Source organism: Schistocerca nitens, chromosome 12, assembly GCF_023898315.1.
Source record: "Schistocerca nitens isolate TAMUIC-IGC-003100 chromosome 12, iqSchNite1.1, whole genome shotgun sequence".
NCBI classification, from domain to species: Eukaryota; Metazoa; Arthropoda; class Insecta; order Orthoptera; family Acrididae; genus Schistocerca; species Schistocerca nitens.
Genome location: NC_064625.1, coordinates 25,595,788 through 25,617,596, shown reverse-complemented (window position 1 = coordinate 25,617,596; position 21,809 = coordinate 25,595,788). Strand labels below are relative to the sequence as shown.

The 21,809-nt window shown below is 42.2% G+C and overlaps 1 protein-coding gene across 1 annotated transcript in view; it reads right to left on the bottom strand.

The window, feature by feature from the left end:
* Positions 1-18,355, bottom strand: part of LOC126215239 (F-box/LRR-repeat protein 17-like) — a 75,438-nt gene extending 57,083 nt beyond the window's left edge. The window contains exons 1-2 of the mRNA XM_049941902.1: positions 18,025-18,355; positions 7,470-7,671 (exon numbers count right to left, since the gene is read on the bottom strand). Of these exons, the coding sequence (XP_049797859.1) occupies positions 7,470-7,671; positions 18,025-18,245 (423 nt within the window). The 5' untranslated portion in view covers positions 18,246-18,355. The remainder of the gene's footprint in view (positions 1-7,469; positions 7,672-18,024) is intronic.
* Between the last annotated feature and the right edge of the window lie 3,454 nt (positions 18,356-21,809).

Sequence of the window (21,809 nt, the reverse complement as noted above, 5' to 3'; positions counted from 1 at the left end):
TAAGTTATGATCCGAATCAATATCTACTCCTGGGTGCACCTTACAATTCAATATCTGATTTCTGAATCTCTGCCTGACCATGATATGATCTAATTGAAATCTTACCATTTCTCCCAGCCTTTCCCAAGTGTACCTCCTCCTCTTGTGATACTTGAACAGCATATCAGCTATTACTAGCCAAGTCAAAATAATATATTATGCTGAAATAAAGTGAGGTAGAACTATTTCACCTAATATTGTTGCACTCCTAATAATAGTTATATTTCTTTTCCTTTCCTCATTTTTCATTTGAATCTACACATCGTGTAGTGTGTGGTCAAATCTGTCAAACTGTTATTCAGACCATCATTCACACAAATTTATTATCCAGTTGATAATTTTCCATGTTTTAATGTTTTTATATCCGGGGAACTACGTACAAAGATAAAACAATCTAAACTCCAGGTTGGAATATCAACAATATAACAAGATAGATTGATTGCTACTTATCATAAAGATAGACACAATTACATTGCAGACAGGCAAAATAAAAGACCCTAACACATTAGTTGCCAGATGAGGTGTTTTTGCTTGTGTGACTGATGGTGTGTGTGTTTCTCCTTCATTTTCTGACAAAGGCTGTGGCCAAAAGCAAATGTGTAACACTCTCTCTCTCTCTCTCTCTCTCTCTTTTTGGTGCCTCTCTGCAACCAACAGTAAGTAGCAATTCATCTTTTCCTTACACTGTTAACTAAAAAACAATTAGTATTAAAGTTGGGATACACCCATTATTACTTTTGCATGTTGTGCCATAAAGTTTGCCATTATACTTCTGCTGCTATAATGTTGCTGGACCAAAGACAACTTTCATTAATCAATTAAGCCACTAAGAATTTCAGGTATGACAGCAGTATTCGTATATAGGTAATTCCAAGTATAGACACACAAAATATTTTTGTAACCTTTTGTATTTTACTAACTGTTACCATGTGAACTGAGCAACTGTTAGAACAAACAGCTCAACTAAATTAGTAGACCCTCATCTATCAGTTTCACAACCAAAAATTTATTTCCAGAGATCATAAAATATTCATACACAAGCCTTTTATAAATAGTCTGCCTCACCCAAAAATCTTCAGTCAGTGGACTGCAATCTACACACTAACATCTCTGAGCCAGAATCCGTAATGATGGTGTGAAGACAGTGCTTAAAAAGTCATCTGTTGACGTTTTGATGTAAATTTGTGCTCATTTGGATCAAGTTATGCAGTGAAAGATATCAAATTCTGTCTGCTGTAATATTTGGAACAACTAATATTTTCGGCCATTTCTTTTGTTAACAACATGTGTCTGTGAAATATTGCTGAACTATTTTGGTTGCTGCAGAGATAAACTGTGTTTACAAGACTGTGATCTGCAGATGCGTTTTTTGACCTGTGCCATGTTGAATGCGAATGCTTATAGTACCTTTAATAATGAGCTGTAATCAACATATTTTGCTTTAAAAAAAAAAAAAAAAAAATCACGGGTTACGAAAGGATTAAGTTCACAAAAAGTGCTGCCGAAATTTTACTTAATGTGTGGGCTAGGCCGGTTTTTGCACAGCGTAGACAGCAGAGTTAAGACTCTGGTCACCGTCCAACAGGTCACTTTGAATTTAATAAATGTATGACTGAGTGGAACTGAAAAACAGTTGTGTTGCATCCATTTCTTTATTACATTATTCACTACTCAAAAGGTTTTCACAGTGGAGGTGACAGTCTGGAGGCACTCCTGAGAGGATGAGTCTCACAACAGGTTAGTAGCATCACAGTGTACCGTGTAATATAACAAACATGGAGGGAGAAAAGGTTAGAGCTTATTTTTTACATCTTCGTCCAAATTTTTTTGTTATTTATTTTTCTTTTGTCACAATAAGATTGCTCGAATGCTAACACAGTAGCAAAAGTAGACACAAATGTGGATGACAAGTCAACCAAATCCTCCACCGGAAAACACGTCTGGTATGTCGTACACAGCATTAATGATAGTACGTGTGTCATATGGTAGGAATGTGATCACTCCCACTGAAATGATACGTTTACCTGCAACAGTAACTTATTCTTACTATACGCACTCTGACACTGTGATCACTTAACTGCGATGCCACATCCGTTCAGCTGCGCTCGACATTGCACTTGTTAAGTTTGGACTGTTCACGGTTTCGATTTTGTTTTTTCCCACGGTGTAGTATGCCTTCTTTCTATTTTCATGCTCGATCTGTGTTCAGTTTTTGACAGGCTATCTACTGAGCCATCTTACAACTAAATCTGAGAGAGGGTGCGACGGGGCGTTTCCCTTGTTTGTGTTTCTCCACGAGAGAAAAATATGATTCCAAGCTAATACAAAGAGTGTTCAGTTTATTTATCCACTGATCCACCACTACCTGCTAGAGAAGAAGTTATGTTGACGGTCTGGAATATGTTGTTGTTGTCTTCAGTCCTGAGACTGGTTTGATGCAGCTCTCCATGCTACTCTATCCTGTGCAAGCTTCTTCATCACCCAGTACTTACTGCAACCTACATCCTTCTGAATCTGCTTAGCGTATTCATCTCTTGGTCTCCCTCTATGATTTTTATCCTCCACGCTGCCCTCCAATGCTAAATTTGTGATCCCTTGATGCCTCAGAACATGCCCTACCAACTGGTCCCTTCTTCTAGTCAAGTTGTGCCACAAACTCCTCTTCTCCCCTATTCTATTCAATACCTCCTCATTAGTTACGTGATCTACCCATCTAATCTTCAGCATTCTTCTGTAGCACCACATTTCGAAAGTTTCTCTTCTCGTCCTGCCCAAACTATTTATCATCCACGTTTCACTCCATACATGGCTACACTCCATACAAATACTTTCAGAAACGACTTCCTGACATTTAAATCAATACTCGATGTTAACAAATTCCTCTTCTTCAGAAACACTTTCCTTGCCATTGCCAGTCTACATTTTATATCCTCTCTACTTGGACCATCATCAGTTATTTTGCTCCCCAAATAGCAACACTCCTTCACTACTTTAAGCGTCTCATTTCTTAATCTAATTCCCTCAGCATCACCCGACTTAATTCGACTACATTCCATTATCCTCGTTTTGCTTTTGTTGATGTTCATCTTATATTCTCCTTTCAAGACACTGTCCATTCCGTTCAACTGCTCTTCCAAGTCCTTTGCTGTCTCTGACAGAATTACAATGTCATCGGCGAACCTCAACGTTTTAATTTCTTCTCCATGGATTTTAATACCTACTCCGAATTTTTCCTTTTGTTTCCTTCGGGGATAGGCTACAACCCTGTCTCACTCCCTTCCCAACCACTGATTCTCTTTCATGACCCTCAACTCTTATAATTGCCATCTGGTTTCTGTACAAATTGTGAATAGCCTTTCGCTCCCTGTATTTTACCCCTGCCACCTTCAGAATTTGAAGGAGTATTCCAGTCAACATTGTCAAAAGCTTTCTCTAAGTCTACAATTGCTAGAAATGTAGGTTTGCCTTTCCTTAATCTTTCTTCTAAGATAAGTCTTAAGGTCAGTATTGCCTCACGTGTTCCAGTATTTCTACGGAATCCAAACTGATCTTCCCCGAGGTCGGCTTCTACTAGTTTTTCCATTTGTCTGTAAAGAATTCTTGTTAGTATTTTACAGCTGTGACTTATTAAGCTGATAGTTCAGTAATTTTCACATCTGTGAACACCTGCTTTCTTTGGGATTGGTGACACCTCCATCCAAAAAGTAGCAGGCAACATGAAGAAAAATGTTGAGACACGTGTTGCATCGAGTGGACGACATTAACAGCATCCACTCGTATTATCGGAAAAATGTATATTGTGAATGTATACGTTATATATATTGTAATAAAGATTTCAATTTTTTGAATTTAGGGTCAGGCTACTTCTGGTTCACTCTGTATTTACAATGTATGGATTTTGTTCCGATATTGTGGAGATGTGAGAGTGTTTGCATCCATTTTAATTGTATACGAATAAATATCCGAGTGTAAACACGAGTACGTTTGGAGACTAATACTACGATATTTTTGTATGACAAAGGTGGGATGTTTTGGGAAATATGTTTTCAATTTTATACCGAGAGAAGAAAGAATTTACAGCCTACTTTTACTCTGAAATGAATGTTACTGAGTGAGTGCAAAATCGATCTGTGCACAGGGAGGAGGGAACATTATAAAAATTTTTGCGTTACTCAGTAGTGATTGTTAGAAGTAATCATCTTGGGGTTGAAGCTCTTTTTTCCATGTTTGATTTAACAATACATATGTTTTTGGAAAGGGTCTGCCTTTAGCAAAACAATTTCGTTTTTTAACCCAAACATGATTCAGTGTAGTTGCTGCATCTTCATCTGTTAAAGATAAAGTGTGTTCTTTGCTGTCTTGATCACTGTCAAACCACTATATATTGAGTTGCCACTGTCACTGTTTCACTGCTTTACCAGCTGTAAAAACAAACATGGAGGGTGGTGGAACAATTGAAGGTGTAAAAACAAGATGGCTGACAGTGGAACAGTTGAAGGTGTTCCTGGCGGTTGTTCTGAATCTTTCGGAAGTGGGAGGTGTCTCATTTGTTTTTTCTTTTCTTTTCTTTTGTGTGTGTGAGTGGGGGGGGGGGTTTAGCTGGGATGGTGGGGAGTGAGAGCTCTATTGGTTGGTCTTGTCTAATAATTCCTTGAGGGCATAGAACAGAGTGCCACTGCAGAGAGCTGTGTATTCATGTATCACTTGTTTGCCTTATCAGATTTTTTTTTTTTTTTTTGGGGGGGGGGGATGTTGCTGCATTTGAGAATTTTGTTGTTGAGTTATGTTTCTTGTCCATGAGGTGTTTAGCGAATGTGGAATGACAGCTGTTACTTTTTAATGCTCTTCTCTGTTCTGTGTTTCTGCTTGTCTGCCCTATATAAACTGATTTGCAGTCCTGACACGTTAGCTGGTAAATACCAGATGTGTTGTGTTTCTGTGCTTGTGTTGGTTGTCCTTAGTTGACTGTTTTGAGTTGTCTCTTCTGTAGGCTACTTTTAACCCTTGCTTCTTGAGTATGTTGCCTATTCTGTGGACTGCTTTTTTGTTGTAGGTGAGAGTGAACCACCTGCTTGTCATTGTGAGTGTTTCCTGTTCGTGTGTGCTCATGAGTGGGTTTTGTGTGCTTGTAAGTTGATGAGGAGGCTTTTGTTTTTGTGTGTCGGTGTCCTTTTTAATTTTGTGGTTCAGTTTATCTATAGTGTTTATGTCATATCCATTCTCTACTGCTATCTGCAATTCATTCTTGTAGTTGTTTTCAGTGAGTGGGGTTTTGTTCAGTCTGTGTAGCATATATTGGAAGCCGGCTAGTTTGTGTGTAATCGGATGATTAGAGTCTTTGTGAATGGCTGTGCTGGTGGTGGTTACTTTTCCTGAATACAGAGAATTGGTGTTGGTTGTTGTGTCTGTATATTGTGAGGTCAAGGAAGCTTAACCTTTTGTCATGTTCTGTTTTTATGGTGAATTTTATTTTTGGGTGTACTTTGTTTATATCACTGTGGAGTTGTTGGATGCGACTTGGTGTTTCATCTACAAGGCATATGATGTCATCTACATAACAGCACCAATATATCATCCGGTACTGTTTGGGTCTTACTATTGCTTCGAATATTTTATTTTCAATGTGATTGAGAAAAATGTTGGCTAGGAGTCCACTGATTGGTGACCCCATTGGAAGCCTGTCTTCTTGTGAGTAGAACTGATTGTTAAATGAGAAATAGTTTTGTTCTGTGATTAGTTTTAGAATGCTAGCTACTTCTTTTATGCAGGGTTCGGGACTTTTGGCTCGTTGTTCTAATTGTTGTTTGATGATGATGATGATGATGGTTTCTGTGGTGGAGATATTGGTGTACATGGATGTGATGTCAAATGATGTGAATGTGGCTGTTGTGGGTATGTTTATGTCTTTGATTTGTTGTATCAGCTCTTCAGTGTTGTGTATGCTTCTGTTATTCGTGTATCTGTAACGTTTCTGTAAGTATGGGTGCATTTCTCTGGCTACGTGGTATGGGGGTGCACTTCTGAAATTGACTACAGGGCGTATCGGAATGCCATCCTTGTGGAGCTTTAGTAGGCTTTTCAAGTTTGGGTGTTTGGGGGTTCCTTTGTTTCAACCATTTTGCTTTCTGATTTGTAGATATGTGTGCGATATTTTTTTTACGAGTGTTAGTGTGTTTTTCTGGTATCTTTGTGTTGGGTCACTGGTTAGCTTTGTTATGTTGTCGTCTTCCAGAAATTTTAAGATTTTTCTTTGTATTCATCCTGTTTTATTATTATCACGGTGCTGCCCTTGTCTGATCTTGTAATGAGCGTCTCATTGTTTTTAAGTTTGTCCTTTATTTTTCTGGAGGTTTTTTCTTCTTCAGTTTTTGTTCCCGTCAATATGTTGTTTTTGTTTTCCTTTATAAAGCATCTTATTACTTCTGCGACTAATTCTCTTGTCAGACCTGCACTGAAGTTTGGACTATTGTTTCTTTTTGTTGTTTTATGATGTACTCACTTTCTGTGATAAGATTCTCCACTGTCTTGGGTGTGATGTGTGTGTTGCCATTGTATTTGGGCCTTTTTCTAGAAAATTTATTTCTTGGTTGGTTAGTTGTATGTCAGTAAGGTTTATCAGACGTTTGTGGAATTTATCTACTTTAAGGTATAACTGGTTGCAGATGACAAACTGTGCAAGAAAACGGTCACTGTAGAAACACAGCACATCAGAAAAACCACACCATGTGGTAAACAGGTATGAACTTGTAATTTATGTGGTTTTTCAAGTATCAGTAATTACAATTTAAAAACTAATAGCTACATGTATACAAACAGCAAAGAACACAATCATTAACAGATGAAAAATAAAAGCAAAATGAAGATGCTGCAACTGCAGTGAAACATGTTTGGGTTAAAAAACAAAATTGTGTTTTGCTAAAGGCGGACCCTATCCAAAAACATACGGATTGTTAGAAGTTCGGTTGACTCGATGACGGATTATCGTGAAAATTACAAACAGTTGCCATTTTCCTAGCATTATGGCCATTTCTCAAGCAATCTAATGCCAAACTTGCACTTCAAAACAAAGCTAAAATTATGTCAGTGTCAGAGAAATGTCGTCCTTTACTACCAAGGAGGACCACCACTTCGACAGGCACAGTTGACTGACGAAACATGTCCCGGGAAATCGACTAATCTCAGGCGGAGACCGACATGTGGTACTGCCACAGCCTCACTCCGTGGGCAACCAAGTTTTAGGCAGAAAAGTATGCTTCTAATGAAGGTCTGCTACAAAAAATTGTATATAATTTCACAAACTGGTACAAGCTGGGATGGTGGTAATGGACACATTTTCTTAGCCTCACTTACTTACCTAGAGATATTTAAAAGGAAAAGCATAACCTCCAATATTTAAGCCGTAACACTGAAGTGAAGAATGTAGCACTTACCGAATAGCTGAGCTGCTGTTTGGTACCCATGTGCAGCTCGGACAGTCTGTGGCATCTGCTGTAGAGCGCGCGGATGACACAGGATCTGACGGGACGCAACATGCGTACTTTGCCGAGGTTCGGGGCATCGCAGAAAGTCTGTATCGCCCCTTCATCGGTCTTGCCGCCGTTATAGGTGTCAGTGTCGTAACCGCAGTAGCGCCTGTCACATAGTGGTATGCTGAGAGCTTATTCCCGAATAGGAACACCGACACGTGGGAAAGACAACTTCTCTTTCCAATGCCAACACTCTGCAGTAGTACAATTTTAGCGTCTACAATCAAAGTCACGACGGCGTGCTGAAAAGTAACACCTCCAAATTTTTTATGTAAAGACCCCTAAAGCTTTTTAAATTAATCTATCAACTGAATGCATGAAGTCTCTGAGTCCAGGATAATGTTATGGCACTTTATTTGTAAAGGTTCACTTTTCTTTTTTACAATTCACAGTTACCAGTGCCATCTTCAGTGCATAAAATATTCTGATGCATTCCACATCAAAATCTATATACATAGGTACATAGTAGGAGCTTACTATGTATCTTCATACACAGATTTCAACATCGATACCTACACAGAATATTTTATGAGCTGAAGATGGCAGTGGCCGAAACTGGTAATTCTGAACTGTAAAAAAAAAGTTGTGTGATGAAAGTAGACTTTCACAAATAAGCTTTTTAAACAAAAAACTTTATTAACATTGCACACAATAGACAAATTTGCCGACAATAGACAAATTTGCCGACAATAGACAAATTTGCCGACAATAGACAAATTTGCCGACAATAGACAAATTTGCCGACAATAGACAAATTTGCCGACAACAGACAAATTTGCCGACACCGTTACTGTAGAACGTTTGACTTCATTGACAGAGCCACTTCCTCACCTCTGCTCGCACCACTTCAGCGCTATCAAAGTGAAGTACTTGAAGGTTTTCTTCAAGTTTTCGAAACAGATAGAATTTGGATGGGGCAAAGTGGGGACTGTGCCGAGGACGACTGATTTTTAGTGAACACGAGGCATCAGATTGCTGCAGCACTCCTGTGTGATGTGGTATTGTCATGAGGAAGGAGAGTGTGCCCCGCGGATCGACAGTTAGAAACACTATTACAGTGCTCTATTTCTCAGGCACCGACATAATTAAGTTACACACTGCCGCGTCACGTGCTAGTGTCTGGAGACCTCCAGTGGAAAAAGTTCCTGCCAAAGTCGACCGAATAATATGTGCGACACGTAATACCTCAACTGGTATCGAGAACAGAATAAAAAATTTGGAGGCATTACTCTTCAGCTCAGCCTCGTATGTCTCGCATCAAGCCAGAAGCAAACAGATAAATATCTATTCAGTGAGATATGCACAAAAATGGATCAACACAGACATTAACTTTCAGAATTACTGGTTCCTGCACGTGGCAATAGAAAGGAAGGACTATTAGGAAATGAATAAGGCACACATCCAATACTAGAAGCACAGGAGAAGTAACAGGACACGTCAAACTTAAAACAACAAATGAAATGGTAGCGAGTTGATTTACATGACAGACAACAATTGATATCTTGAGGGAGGCAGGCAAGAATTACAGAAAACAGGTGTGGAGCAAAACAATTAGCTCAAATTATGCTAACCTGTCCTGTCTTCAAATATCTCCTCCTCCTGTCTACACCCCCTCCCCGTCATGTCATTGTTTTCACGTTTCAACACTTTTACTTTTCATCACTTTGCTGCTACTTTGAATATCCACATCATTCGTTGAGTCCGAGTCAGAGGTATAACATCATTTATCGTGATTTTACTTATTTACACCGTACTTATCTCCAGCTCACCAGCCAGGCCATTTTAGCCGGAACTAAGGCCGGTATTACACTATAAAATTTCTTTGTCCAATATCTTTGTCAAAGATATTTGATGGTGTAATAGGGACTTTGTCAAATGTCGTCCAATATTTGATCAAATCTAGGGCCTCGCTGTAGATTTGATCAAAGAAATCGCTTGTCTTCTGTTCACTGCAATGTGACATGTTACCACATGGAGCGCTAGCATCGCTGCAGCGTTCTGTCGTCTGTAATGTTTTTATAAACATTGCAAGTAAATACAACTGGTGTGTGCCGACAACAACAAAATTAATAGAAATGTATGAAGCTGATAAGGCGCTTTACAACGTGAGGCACCTTGAATACAAAAATAGATTAAGAAGATTTGAGACCCGACCCGACCCGACCCGACCCGACCCGACCCGACCCGACCCGACCCGACCCGACCCGACCCGACCCGACCCGACCCGACCCGACCCGACCCGACCCGACCCGACCCGACCCGACCCGACCCGACCCGACCCGACCCGACCCGACCCGACCCGACCCGACCCGACCCGACCCGACCCGACCCGACCCGACCCGACCCGACCCGACCCGACCCGACCCGACCCGACCCGACCCGACCCGACCCGACCCGACCCGACCCGACCCGACCCGACCCGACCCGACCCGACCCGACCCGACCCGACCCGACCCGACCCGACCCGACCCGACCCGACCCGACCCGACCCGACCCGACCCGACCCGACCCGACCCGACCCGACCCGACCCGACCCGACCCGACCCGACCCGACCCGACCCGACCCGACCCGACCCGACCCGACCCGACCCGACCCGACCCGACCCGACCCGACCCGACCCGACCCGACCCGACCCGACCCGACCCGACCCGACCCGACCCGACCCGACCCGACCCGACCCGACCCGACCCGACCCGACCCGACCCGACCCGACCCGACCCGACCCGACCCGACCCGACCCGACCCGACCCGACCCGACCCGACCCGACCCGACCCGACCCGACCCGACATAACCCTCTCCTGTATCACGGAATCGGAGTGTTACAGTGAGCCTGTCTTCTGAAGATGTAGCAGTTCTTAAGTGAATATTGTGGTTTGTGATATGAGTATACACTTCACTGAGCACATACACAAATGTATTCTCATCCATTCTTATGTAATTGATGTACGGCTTGATGTCTTCCACTGTAAGCTCACGTAACAAGTTTTGTTGAATGCTTTTATCGTGTCGTCGTAAAACCCACGGCTTCACCCAGATTAGATTAGTTTTTGTTCCATAGATCCGTGCTGAGGACATCCTCGTGGATGTGGAACATGTCAATTTTTTTTAAGCTGAAATAACAACACTAATAGTATGAATAAATACATCATTTGTTTCTATTAAATATTTCGTGAATGAAGTAGAAGGAGTTGGCCAGTAGTACGTCTTTCAGGCTTATTTTAAACTGATCTTTATTTGTAACTAAATTTTTTATGTTTTTGGCAAATTATTGAAGATGAGTGTTCCCGAGTAGTTGACCCCTTTTTGAACTAAAGTAAGTGCTTTTAAGTCCTTGTGCAGATCATTTTTGTTCCTGGTATTGTATGTATGAACTGAGTTGTTTGTTGGAAAAAGAGATATATTATTTAGGACAAATTTAATTAAGGAGTAAATATACTGAGAGGCAGTAGATAGTATACCCAGTTCTTTGAAGAGGTTTCTGCAGGACGTCCGTAAATTTACTCCACAAATAATACGTATTACACGCTTTTGGACTCTGAAATTTTTGTTTGACTTTACGATTTACCCCAAAATATTATACCATATGACATTATGGAATGAAAGTAGGCAAAGTATGCAAGCTTTTTTCATTTTTATGTTGCCTATGTCTGCTAACACTCGAATTGCAAATACAGATTTGTTAAGGCGTTTCTGCAGTTCTGTGGTGTGCTCCTCCCAACTGAATTTATTATCAAGTTGTAATCCCAGGAATTAAAGACTGACAACCTTGTATGTATGGTTCCTTTTTTTCCCCCCACTTCTTTTCCGCACGTGCACACAATGCAATTGCGGTACGTGCAACTGCTGCGGTTAATAAGTTGTTGTCAGCCATCTTGAACTTTGACGAAAAATTTGATGACAGTGTAATACCCCTTGTAGCGCTACGTCAAAGATCTTTGTCAAATATATTTGACGGAATATTTGATCAAATCTTTGACAAAAAAAATTGATAGTGTAATACCGGCCTAAGGAAAATACACACTGCAAAAGCAGAGGGACGAATACGAAGAATGGTAACTGACAATGTGCAGGAGTCTGAATATTAAGCACTAGAGAAAGAAATTGAGAAGATGTAGATGTAGATGCTGAACTGATATAAATCAGAGGATAAGAGGGTTCCACATACTCAAAAGTATCACTGGCATCCAATTGCAGAAGCTCCACTGACAGAAATAACAAAATTAAGCAAGGGTCTGTAGGTGGCATAATTACTTTAAAAGTATTAGCTTTCAAAACTGAAGAGGAAAGGCAACCATCAAACGATACACTGACAGAAACATCTGTACATGCTCCGGGAATTTTATTACAAGAGCTCACTGTAAATTAGCGAAACCTGTGTGGTGGGTGCACCACAGAAGAGTCGTGCAAACTGCTCACAATCACACAGGCATCAATGGAAAATACAAAACTGTAAACTTTGGCGGCTGACAGACGTACGTGTGACACTACGACGTAATTTCACTGTGCAACTGGCAGGGATAGTAAACAGGGGACATGTCGATACTGAGGCATAAAATCTTTGCAAATTTCATTCCGTGAACTCAGTCGGACAGTAACTACACCTCACAGAAAAGAGCACGAAAGGAGTATACACAGATGTCAGCACTCGAGAAAGAACGAGTAGTCGGGCTCGAAGAACCCGGTCGGATCAATCGACGAATCGCCGGACATTCGAACGGGAGCAATGCCACTATTCGACGACGTCGGCAGGAATAGGTGAACCGAGGCCAAACGCAGCGTCGAGAAGGAAGCAGTCGATCTAGAGATACGGCAGAATGCGAGGACTGGGCAATTGTCTGAGAGGCACCCAAACCGCAGATTCACCATTATCGTCGATCCGACGTGCTACTGACGCTTCGGTGATCGCAAGGACCCTCAATAGGTGGCTCATGCAAAGGGGGCCGAGCTCGAGGCACCACTTGTGCCGACAACCACACACCTCTGTACACCGACAAGCCCTTTCGAAGCGGCGACGGCCACATCTGGGCCGGGATCTCATCGACCGGAGTAGAATTGTCTCCAGTACGAATCCCATTTCAAACTGAGGCCTGCGACCGGCGAAGACGTGTCAGGATATGTCCGGACAGTGGTGCGATACTGACCCGACTGTCGCCCGACAACCGGGTGTGATCGTCTGGCGTGCCTTTTCATTTCGTAGCAGCGCCCATTTGGTTGTCACCTGCAGCACCCTCAGGCACAGTCGTATGTCACTGATCTTCTACACCCCGTTTTGTTGCCCTTCACGGCAAGCCACCCTCGCCTTACATTACAGCACGATAATGAAATGACCACCTGCAATTGGCGAGAGTTTCTACTGATCGTCTTCGTGCTAGCCTGACCCTATCTCGACCGGCAAGATCACTACACGTCTTCCCGACCGGGAAAGTTTGGAGCAGGGCCCTTCGACCAGCTCAGGATTTGCACCGATTGGACAGAATTTAGCACAATAGCCCTCAGGGAGACAACTGGCAACTCTCAATCGATGTCAAGCTGAATAAATGCTAGAGTACGGACCAAAGGTGGACCAATGTGTTATTGATTTGCTCAATCTGTGAAGCTCTTTCTCTTGAAGAAATCACTCAATTATTTTGAAATTATAATCATTTGCTTACCTGTACACGTATTTCACATCTACTGATTTACATTCTATTCGGATAATTCCTCCACAGTGCATCATTTTTTTTTTCTCATCTTACACTGTACGTGTTTCTACTATAATTACTGTAACTATTTTTTTTAATTAATATCACATCATGTACAAAAATACATCTGACATGTTTTAGATCCAGGAATACCTCTCCAATACGGATTTATAGGATGAACAATTCATCTGACATAATATAATTTAATAAGATACCACACTTGTGTGTCCTGTTATACGAGTAATTTTACATTTCTGTACATTTAAAGCACTTAATGAGCTCCGACTGAATACTGCATATCTTTTTCCAGACGGTACTTTGCTATAGATAACTGTATCATTTGAGAAAATCCTGAAGTTACTATTAATTTTGTCTGCCAACTGATTAACATAACAACATGAACAGCAGGGGTACCAATGTACTTCCCTTGGGCACAACTGAAGTTACTTCGACTTCTGTTGATGACTCTATATCTGATATAAGACATTGTCTCCTCTCAGTAATAAAATCTTTGGGTTTCAAGACATCACTTGGTTTGACACGACCGACGATATTAGAACCCGTGCCTTGTGGAAGACACAGAAGATGAGAATGTGTGAGGCTTTCAGTGACAACTGTAGTAGAATACTGTCAAATGATGTTTCACAAAACCTGAAGAAATTTTGGTCATATGTGAAGGCTGGTGGTGGCACCAAAGTTTGCGCCCAGTCACAAGTGAATGAGAGAGGAACTGAAATCGAGGATATCGAAGCAAAACCTGAAATGCTCAACTCCATTTTTAAATGTTACTTTCAAACGAAAGTCCAAGATAACTGCCATAATTTAATCCTCGTGCCACTGAAAATATGAACGAAGTAAGTATCCGTGCCAGTGGTGTCGAGAAACAGCTGAAGTTGTTAAAACTGAACAAAGCTCCAGGGCCAAATGGAATCCCAATTTGATTCTATACTCAATTTGCAGCCAAGTTAGCCCCTCTTCTAACTATAATCCACTACAGATTCCTCGAACAGAAAACTCAGCCCAGAACAGGTCTCACCCGTCAACGAGAAGGGCACCTTCTCGACGCCAACCGGTACGTATTCCAAAGCATCGATCGTGTGAAATACAAATTGCACTTTCCTCACATGAAATACTGAAGGCCCCAGTAGAAGGCAGGCAGGTAGACTCAGTATTTCTCAATTTCTGTAACTTACTTCACTCAGTACCTCTCCTACGCTTACTGTCGAAAGTACGACCGTACTGAGTAAAATTGGTGACTGGACTGAGTGGTTTTTGGTAGGCAGTACGCAGTATGTTATCTCGGGGTCATAGTCAGATGGAGAATTCAAAAATGTACAAATGTGTGTGAATTTGTAAGGAACTAAACTGCTGAGGTCATCGGTCCCTAGACTTACACACTAGTTAAACTAACTCGTGTTAAGAACAACACACAAACACCTGATGCAGAATTAACTTCAGATGAGCCCCAGGGAAGTGCATCGGCATCCTTACTGTTCGTGCCGTACATTAATGACCTTGCAGGCAATATTAATATTAACATCGGACTTTTTACAGACGACGCAGTTACCTACGACGAAGTACTATCCGAAAGAATCTGCATAAATATTAAATCACTTCTCAATAAGATTTCAAAGAGGTGCAAAGTTTGATAGCTTGCTTTAAATGTTCAGAAATGTAAAACAGTGCAGTTCATAAAATGAAAAAAATGTAGTACTCTATGACTATAATATCAGTGAGTCACTGTTGGAACTGACAAACTCATACAAATACCTGCCTATAGCAGTTTGTAGGGATACGAAATGGAAGGAATGACACAGGCTGAGTCGTGGGTAAAGCAGGGGTTACAATTTGGTTTATTGGTAGCATACTGGGGAAGTGCAGTCAGTCTACACAGGAGATTGTTTACTGAACATTCGTGCATCCAGTTCTACAATACTGCTCGAGTGCGTGGGACACGTGCCACGTAGGCCTGACGGGGGATATCGAAGGTATACGGAGAAGGGTAGCACGAATGGTCTCGAGTTTGTCTAATTTGTGGGGAGTGTCACAGATATACTGAAGGAACTGAACTGGAAGACTCTCGAAAATGGACAAACTTTCCCGGGAAAGTCTATTAACGATGTTTCGAGAACTGGCTTTAAATGATAATCCTAGTAATATCCGACAACCCCGTAAGTATTACACACGTAGGGAGTGTGAGGATGAAATTCAAATAATTACATCTTACACACACAGGCATTTGATCAATTACTCTTCACTTGCTTCACACCAATGGAACAGGAAGAAACCCGAGTAACTGGTACAATGGCATGTACCCTCTGTCACGCACTTCACAGTGGTTTGCAGAGTATAGATGTAGACGCAGATGTAGAAAGTGGTCGTTCTGTTCGAGATACCTAATTATGTTTGAGCTCAGAATAAGTTCTCAGATTGTGCAACAGATAGGTGGTAATTATACTGGGCAGTAGCTGGTAATTGTCAAAATCACTTGCAAGCGATAAATACCGAGCACGCAACTATCACGGCAGCAGATATTGATCAGTCGTTGCTTTTACTTACAGTTTCAATAACAGGTTGTCTCGTAATTGCGAACCTTGTCAGCAGTCCTCTACAGGTGAGTGAACTGGAGCCGGTACAGTATCAACTTCTTCTACTCTTACCTGGGAGGAGGTAATTTCGAGATTGCGTACCAAGGAAAGTGGTTTACATCTCTGATGGGAACACCGTATACTGCCGAACCGTGATTTTAGGAGCTCTGTAGACCATTATGGGAAAATGAGTGTGTAACTTGGTAAAAGAAGAGGCACGTTTATTTCCCATTTCAGTTACATTGTATGAAATCTCGAAACTACGATCAGGAAAAAAACACTGTTCAATACGTGTAAATTGACGACACAGCAGAGTATTATCTTTGACTCTTTCTGCATTAAACCTCAAAGGAAGGAAGATCGAGTTTGAAGTCCAGTCTACACAGGTGTCATTAGAGATGGAGTACGAGCTCGGATCACGTAGGCTCCGGAGACGAGAGTCCGAGTCTCTGACACCTACGACGTATACGGGGTGACTCAAAAATACCTTTACAAACTGACACGGCACAACGGGCGTACGACAAAGATCAGAAATCACATAGGAACTGAGGTTCACAAAGACCATCCGGAGCTACTTAGCAGTGTCGCAGTTGTTTCGTCACGTGCTACAAATGGATCCCACTACAGCAGATGCTCCAAGTTTTGTACGGACGGGTCGAGACACACCCAAAATCGACGCTGCATCGAACGGCACATCCTCACAAAGATAACTGGTGTATCTAAAAAGACGCCTTGCCGCCTCGACAACCCTGCCAATAGGTCCTCCGGTGACGTAACAGGTGTTTCACATACGAGGCCCTTTAGATACTCCCACAGGAAAAGGATCAGTCGGGGAAAGAGTGGGTGATCGTGTCTGCCACGCGAACGGCCCACCGTGACAAATCTGGCAGCCGGGAAACGGTGCCTGCAAATGTGCCCTCACTCGTCTGCCGAAATGCACCGGAGCTCCGTCATACGTAAATCTAATGCAGCAACGAGTAGGCACGGGAACGTCGATCGACACGTCCGGCCGAACCTCTCACAGGAATACGAGATACGTGCGACCGTCAAGTTAGTCCAGGAGAACGTAGAGCACAATTAAATGTAAAGCCCACTCGTGAGCGCAGCACTCTATTGCGGTGTTTCCGACCCCCAGTTCCCGTGTGGCTACTAATCCTTGTTGTATGCCCAATGTGCAATGTCAGTTTGTCAATATATTTTTCTTAATTACCCTTTATATGCAGGCTGAAACAACAAATAAAAATTTGTACCACGGCAGGGATTCGAACCCGGGTCTCGTGCTCAATGGACAGACGTGTCGACCACTGAGGCCCCTCCAACAGCTCAGACTATCCCAGGACACCTCCGTCCCCAATCACATGTCAGCCTGCTTGGTTTGAATCCCGGCCTTGGTACAAATTTTCATTCATTGCTCCAGCCTGTATACACACACACACACACACACACACACACACACACACACACACACACAAAACTACTGTCTCCAGCTGCCGAGGCCAGATTACCAGCAACAACACATGATGGGTGGTTGGGTGGTGGTGGTCAGCAGGAGGCTGGGGCAGGGAGGGGATGCTGCTGCACGGTAGGGGTAGGAATGTGGGACAGTACATACTGCTTGTGGGAGCGTACAGGGAAGCGGTGGAGAGAAGGTAGGGCAGCTAGGTACGATTGGAAAGTTAGACAGGTAGCAGCTGGACGCAGGGAGGTTGGGACAGAAGCGGAAAAATGTTAAAAGACTGTGTGTGTGCGCACTAGTGGAATAGAAGACTGGAGTAGGAACAGGGAAGGCAACAGGTCAGTGAAGGACAATGATTAACAAAGTTTGAGGCCAGGGGGGTTCGAGAATACACGCTATATTGCAGGGAGAGTTTCTACCTGAACAGTTCAGGAAAGCTCACGTCGGTAAGAAGGATCTAGACGGTACAGGCTGCGTAGCAGACACTGAAATGAAAGAATGTCACGTTCGGTACTGCACTCCACAAATGGGTGGTCCAGCTGTTTCACAGTTATCATTTGTCGGTGACTATTCGTGCGGACGGACAACTTGTTAATAACCGAAGTTGAGCTAACAGTACTTGCAAATCCAAAGTTTCCCCACACGAATGTTTCAGTATCAGAAATCGAGCTACAATATTGCTCTGATGCAGAACAACACAATGCTCATTTTATACCTCAGTAGGTCTCTCACCTGATTTGGTATTCCTTGTCAGCCCACAACTCCAAATCTTGTGACAGCCTTCTCCAACGCAGGCACACTTTCGGTACCACATCTACCAGCTCACCGAACGACACGTACGAGAATATCTTTATTAAAACCTCGTCGGGCAAGTCGTCGATTTTCACACGCCAGGAGTGAGTGTCGTGCAATGTGCTGTCAGCAATTTCCGGTTGCCCCTCAAAGAATGCCATGTCCGGGAAGATATCTGTCAAAATCCCGTCGGACAAGTTGTCGATGCTCCCACGCCGGGATTCCGTGTCGTGCCTCGTGTATTCATCTTCGTCCCAGAAACGAAAATTGACACCGAACCAATCTGCAACGGAAGAGAAGTTTGGTTAACAACAGGTATTTTACATCTCGAGTCCAAAAGAGGGATCTGTGTACAAAACACAGGATCACGACAATAAGCATTTGATAAGTAATGCGACAATTTTCTTCCGAAAGAAAGTTTCTTTTATTAAGAACTCCAATATACCGTACCATTCCCCACCGTGTTCCCTACAAATCCCTCATTTTCTACATAATCTTCCTTGCACTACCTTACTTGTAGGATCTGTACGCCCACACGGTACCACTCTACCGGTCGACGACAGAGCCGATGTCTCGATGCACCGATAACCTCCCCGGCATCCACGTACTGCTTCCCACCGAGTGGATCCTTCGTCGGGCCAAACAGAGTCGGAAGGGGTGGACGAGGAGAACAGTTCGATGAAATTTTGTCGGCACCCCTCGGGTGGACAGCCCCGTGTGAAGCCGTGCACTGTCACGCAGGAGGAGGTGTTTGCCTGCATTTTTGTGGTGACGAACGTGCTGAAGTCATTTTCTCAATTTCTTGAGGGTAGCACAAATTATTTCAAAGTTGACTGCTGCCCTATAAGAGAGGATGTTAAACACAATAACCTCTTCCGAGTCCCAGAAGACTGTCACCGTGACTTTACCGCCTGAGGGTGCAGCTTCGAAATTTTTCAGTCAGAAGAGAGGTGGTGCCCTTTTGTTGCCAGTTAAAAATGCGGAATCCACATTACATCCCCTGTGACAGCGTTCGACAAGAAATTGTCGAAATCGGCCTCGCAATGCACAAGCAACCCCGCACAGATGGTCTGTAGTTGCTCTTTATTGTCTTCTGTTTAACAGTGAAGAACCCCGTGGGCACACACCTCTGGTGGACGGCTGTGCGGTACTACCGACAGAGATGTCCAGTCGAGCAGCGAGGTGTCTGTTTGATATCTGCCGATCACCTCAAACTAGAGTGTCTGCACGTTCCGAGTAGTCACATCTGTGTGAGGCCGGCCGGCACATTGTAGATCAAATAGGTCTGCGTGACGTGCCTCGCCTAATGACTCACCGTTCGCTGCCACGTCTCCACAGACGTTCTACAAGTGCCTACAAATATCTGTGATGCTCTGGTTTTCCACCAAAAGTAATTCAGTGGTAGCACTCTACTTGGTGCACCTCAATTACAGTCGCCATTTTGAAGGCTACATATAGCGCCACCAACTATCGGAACTTCATGAAACTATAGGCATTGAATCAGGAATATTCCACCATGTTCGACAACAAATTCCACATTTTTTTAAAACTGAAATATGCCGAGAAAAAAAGATGTTGCATTACTTATTGAATGACCCTCATACAAACCCAGCAATGAAATTACATTACAAGAAATATTGTAAAATTCTAACATGTGCAATCAAGAAGGCCAAACAAACGTATTATGCTACGCAAATTAGTGAGTCGAACAGGCGCATAAAATCAAAACAAGCAGTAATACCACAGTCCTCTGGTAATGATAAGACAAGAATAATTAAGTTTCAACCTCAGAATCAATCATTTTCTCTCACTATAGCTAGAAAAAAAAAATCTGGGGGCCATGGTAAACAATCTCCCAGGGAAGCCATACAGCTATTCCGTTTCCCACAGAAGCCACAGAGCTATTTACTCATGTGCAAATCAGACTGTCACATATCATTTTAAAGCCCAACTCCTAAATGAACTGAAATAAGTCATAAAATTACTCACAAGTTCAGTCCTCTGGCAAGATACTGGCCCCGAGAATTCCAAAACCGTATCAAGACGTTTACGGTAGATCCTCAGACTAGTCCAGACATACAAAAAAGAAGCAAGCAGGGGACTTCAGTTTACACACACACACACACACACACACACACACACACACACACAGAGAGAGAGAGAGAGAGAGAGAGAGAGAGAGAGAGAGAGAGAGAGAGAGAAGAGAAGATCTAAAAATATTTTTTTTATTTATATACTTAAAACATGACTACAACTTACATTTTACGTCTGCACGAAGTAGTATTTGTATGTTACACTTTCGACAAATGACTGATGCAATACATGTTCAAATGACAAGAGACATTCTTTTATGCGATATAATTAAAATTTAACAAGTTTCAGATCTTTTGCTTTACTTTTACTGTGAAACCTTGCTTCTTGGCAAATTTTGTGATTCTAGGTCAACAGGCAGTACCCTAAAGGTTGTGACGAGTGGATTTGCGAGTATCAAACTATGTGACATGAGCGTAACCAGCGAGGGGCAGGGGGAGGGGGGGGGGCAGCTGCCCCCCCCCCCTAGAAGATATTCGCAGTTTTTCACTGTTTACTGTTTTATTTAATAAGAAATGCTGCATGTTTTCTCGATTGTACAAGTGCATTATTGTATTTAAAATGTTTATTAAAAGCAGTTTTTCACTGGTTTACTGTTTTATTTAATAAGAAGTGCTGTATGATGTCTTGAGTTCTTGTTTCCTGAGACTAGTATGACCCACCAAGGCGCAACAGACTTTCATATGTGACATAAATATGAACTTGATATGCCAAACTGTTTGAGAGGGAAGAAACAGACAGGCAGACGGATAAAAAAATTACAAAAAATATTTGTTTCATGTGATATAACTACAAATTAGCAATTTTCTTATTTTTTTTCCCTTTACTTGAACCATGAAACAATGCTGCTTGCAAAATTTCATGACTTTAGGTCAACAGGAAGCACCCTATAGGTTTTGGTGAGCAAGTTTTCGCATATCAAAATATGCGACACAAATGGCCGTTCATATCTTTTGATTGAAAAGTCTTAGAAGCTCAAAATTTTTACACCACCATAGATCTTTATATGCATCATAAATCTGGGGTCGATACATCCAGGTGTTTTTGAGGAAAAAGATTCTTCATAGTCAGGCACACAGAGAGACAGATGAACAATGAAGCGATCCTATGATAATTTCGTTTTTACAGATTGAGACATGAAACCCTAAAAACATAATACTTTTACTATGGTATATTGATAATTTTTACTTATGGACCGTCTGACAGCAACTGAATAAAACACAATTTTAGTGTCATACGCATTTTGCCTTTATTATCTGCAAGGCATCATCAGTGGCCTGGAATATGTACATATGTTAGCTATTTTATTTACATTTTTGTCACTGTGCCTATAGGTTATAAACAGTTCTGGTGGTTGCTATTTCCTATTAAGTAGTAATGTTTTGAACTGTACTTACAGGTTGCGTGGACAATTTCTTACATATTACGCTCCTGTTACATTTTTGGTGTTGTTCTTCTTCTTATGAACGCCAATTTGCGGTTTTTTCCACATTCCACAGCACTATGCACTGAACGCTTGTTTTAATGCAATGTTTTGGTTTCTGTTGCAGACTGTCAAATGTTTTTGCCAAAGATCGAAACTTATGAGTGTAATTATTGAAGTCTCTGTGGTCTGTTCGTGTATGCATTTGTGT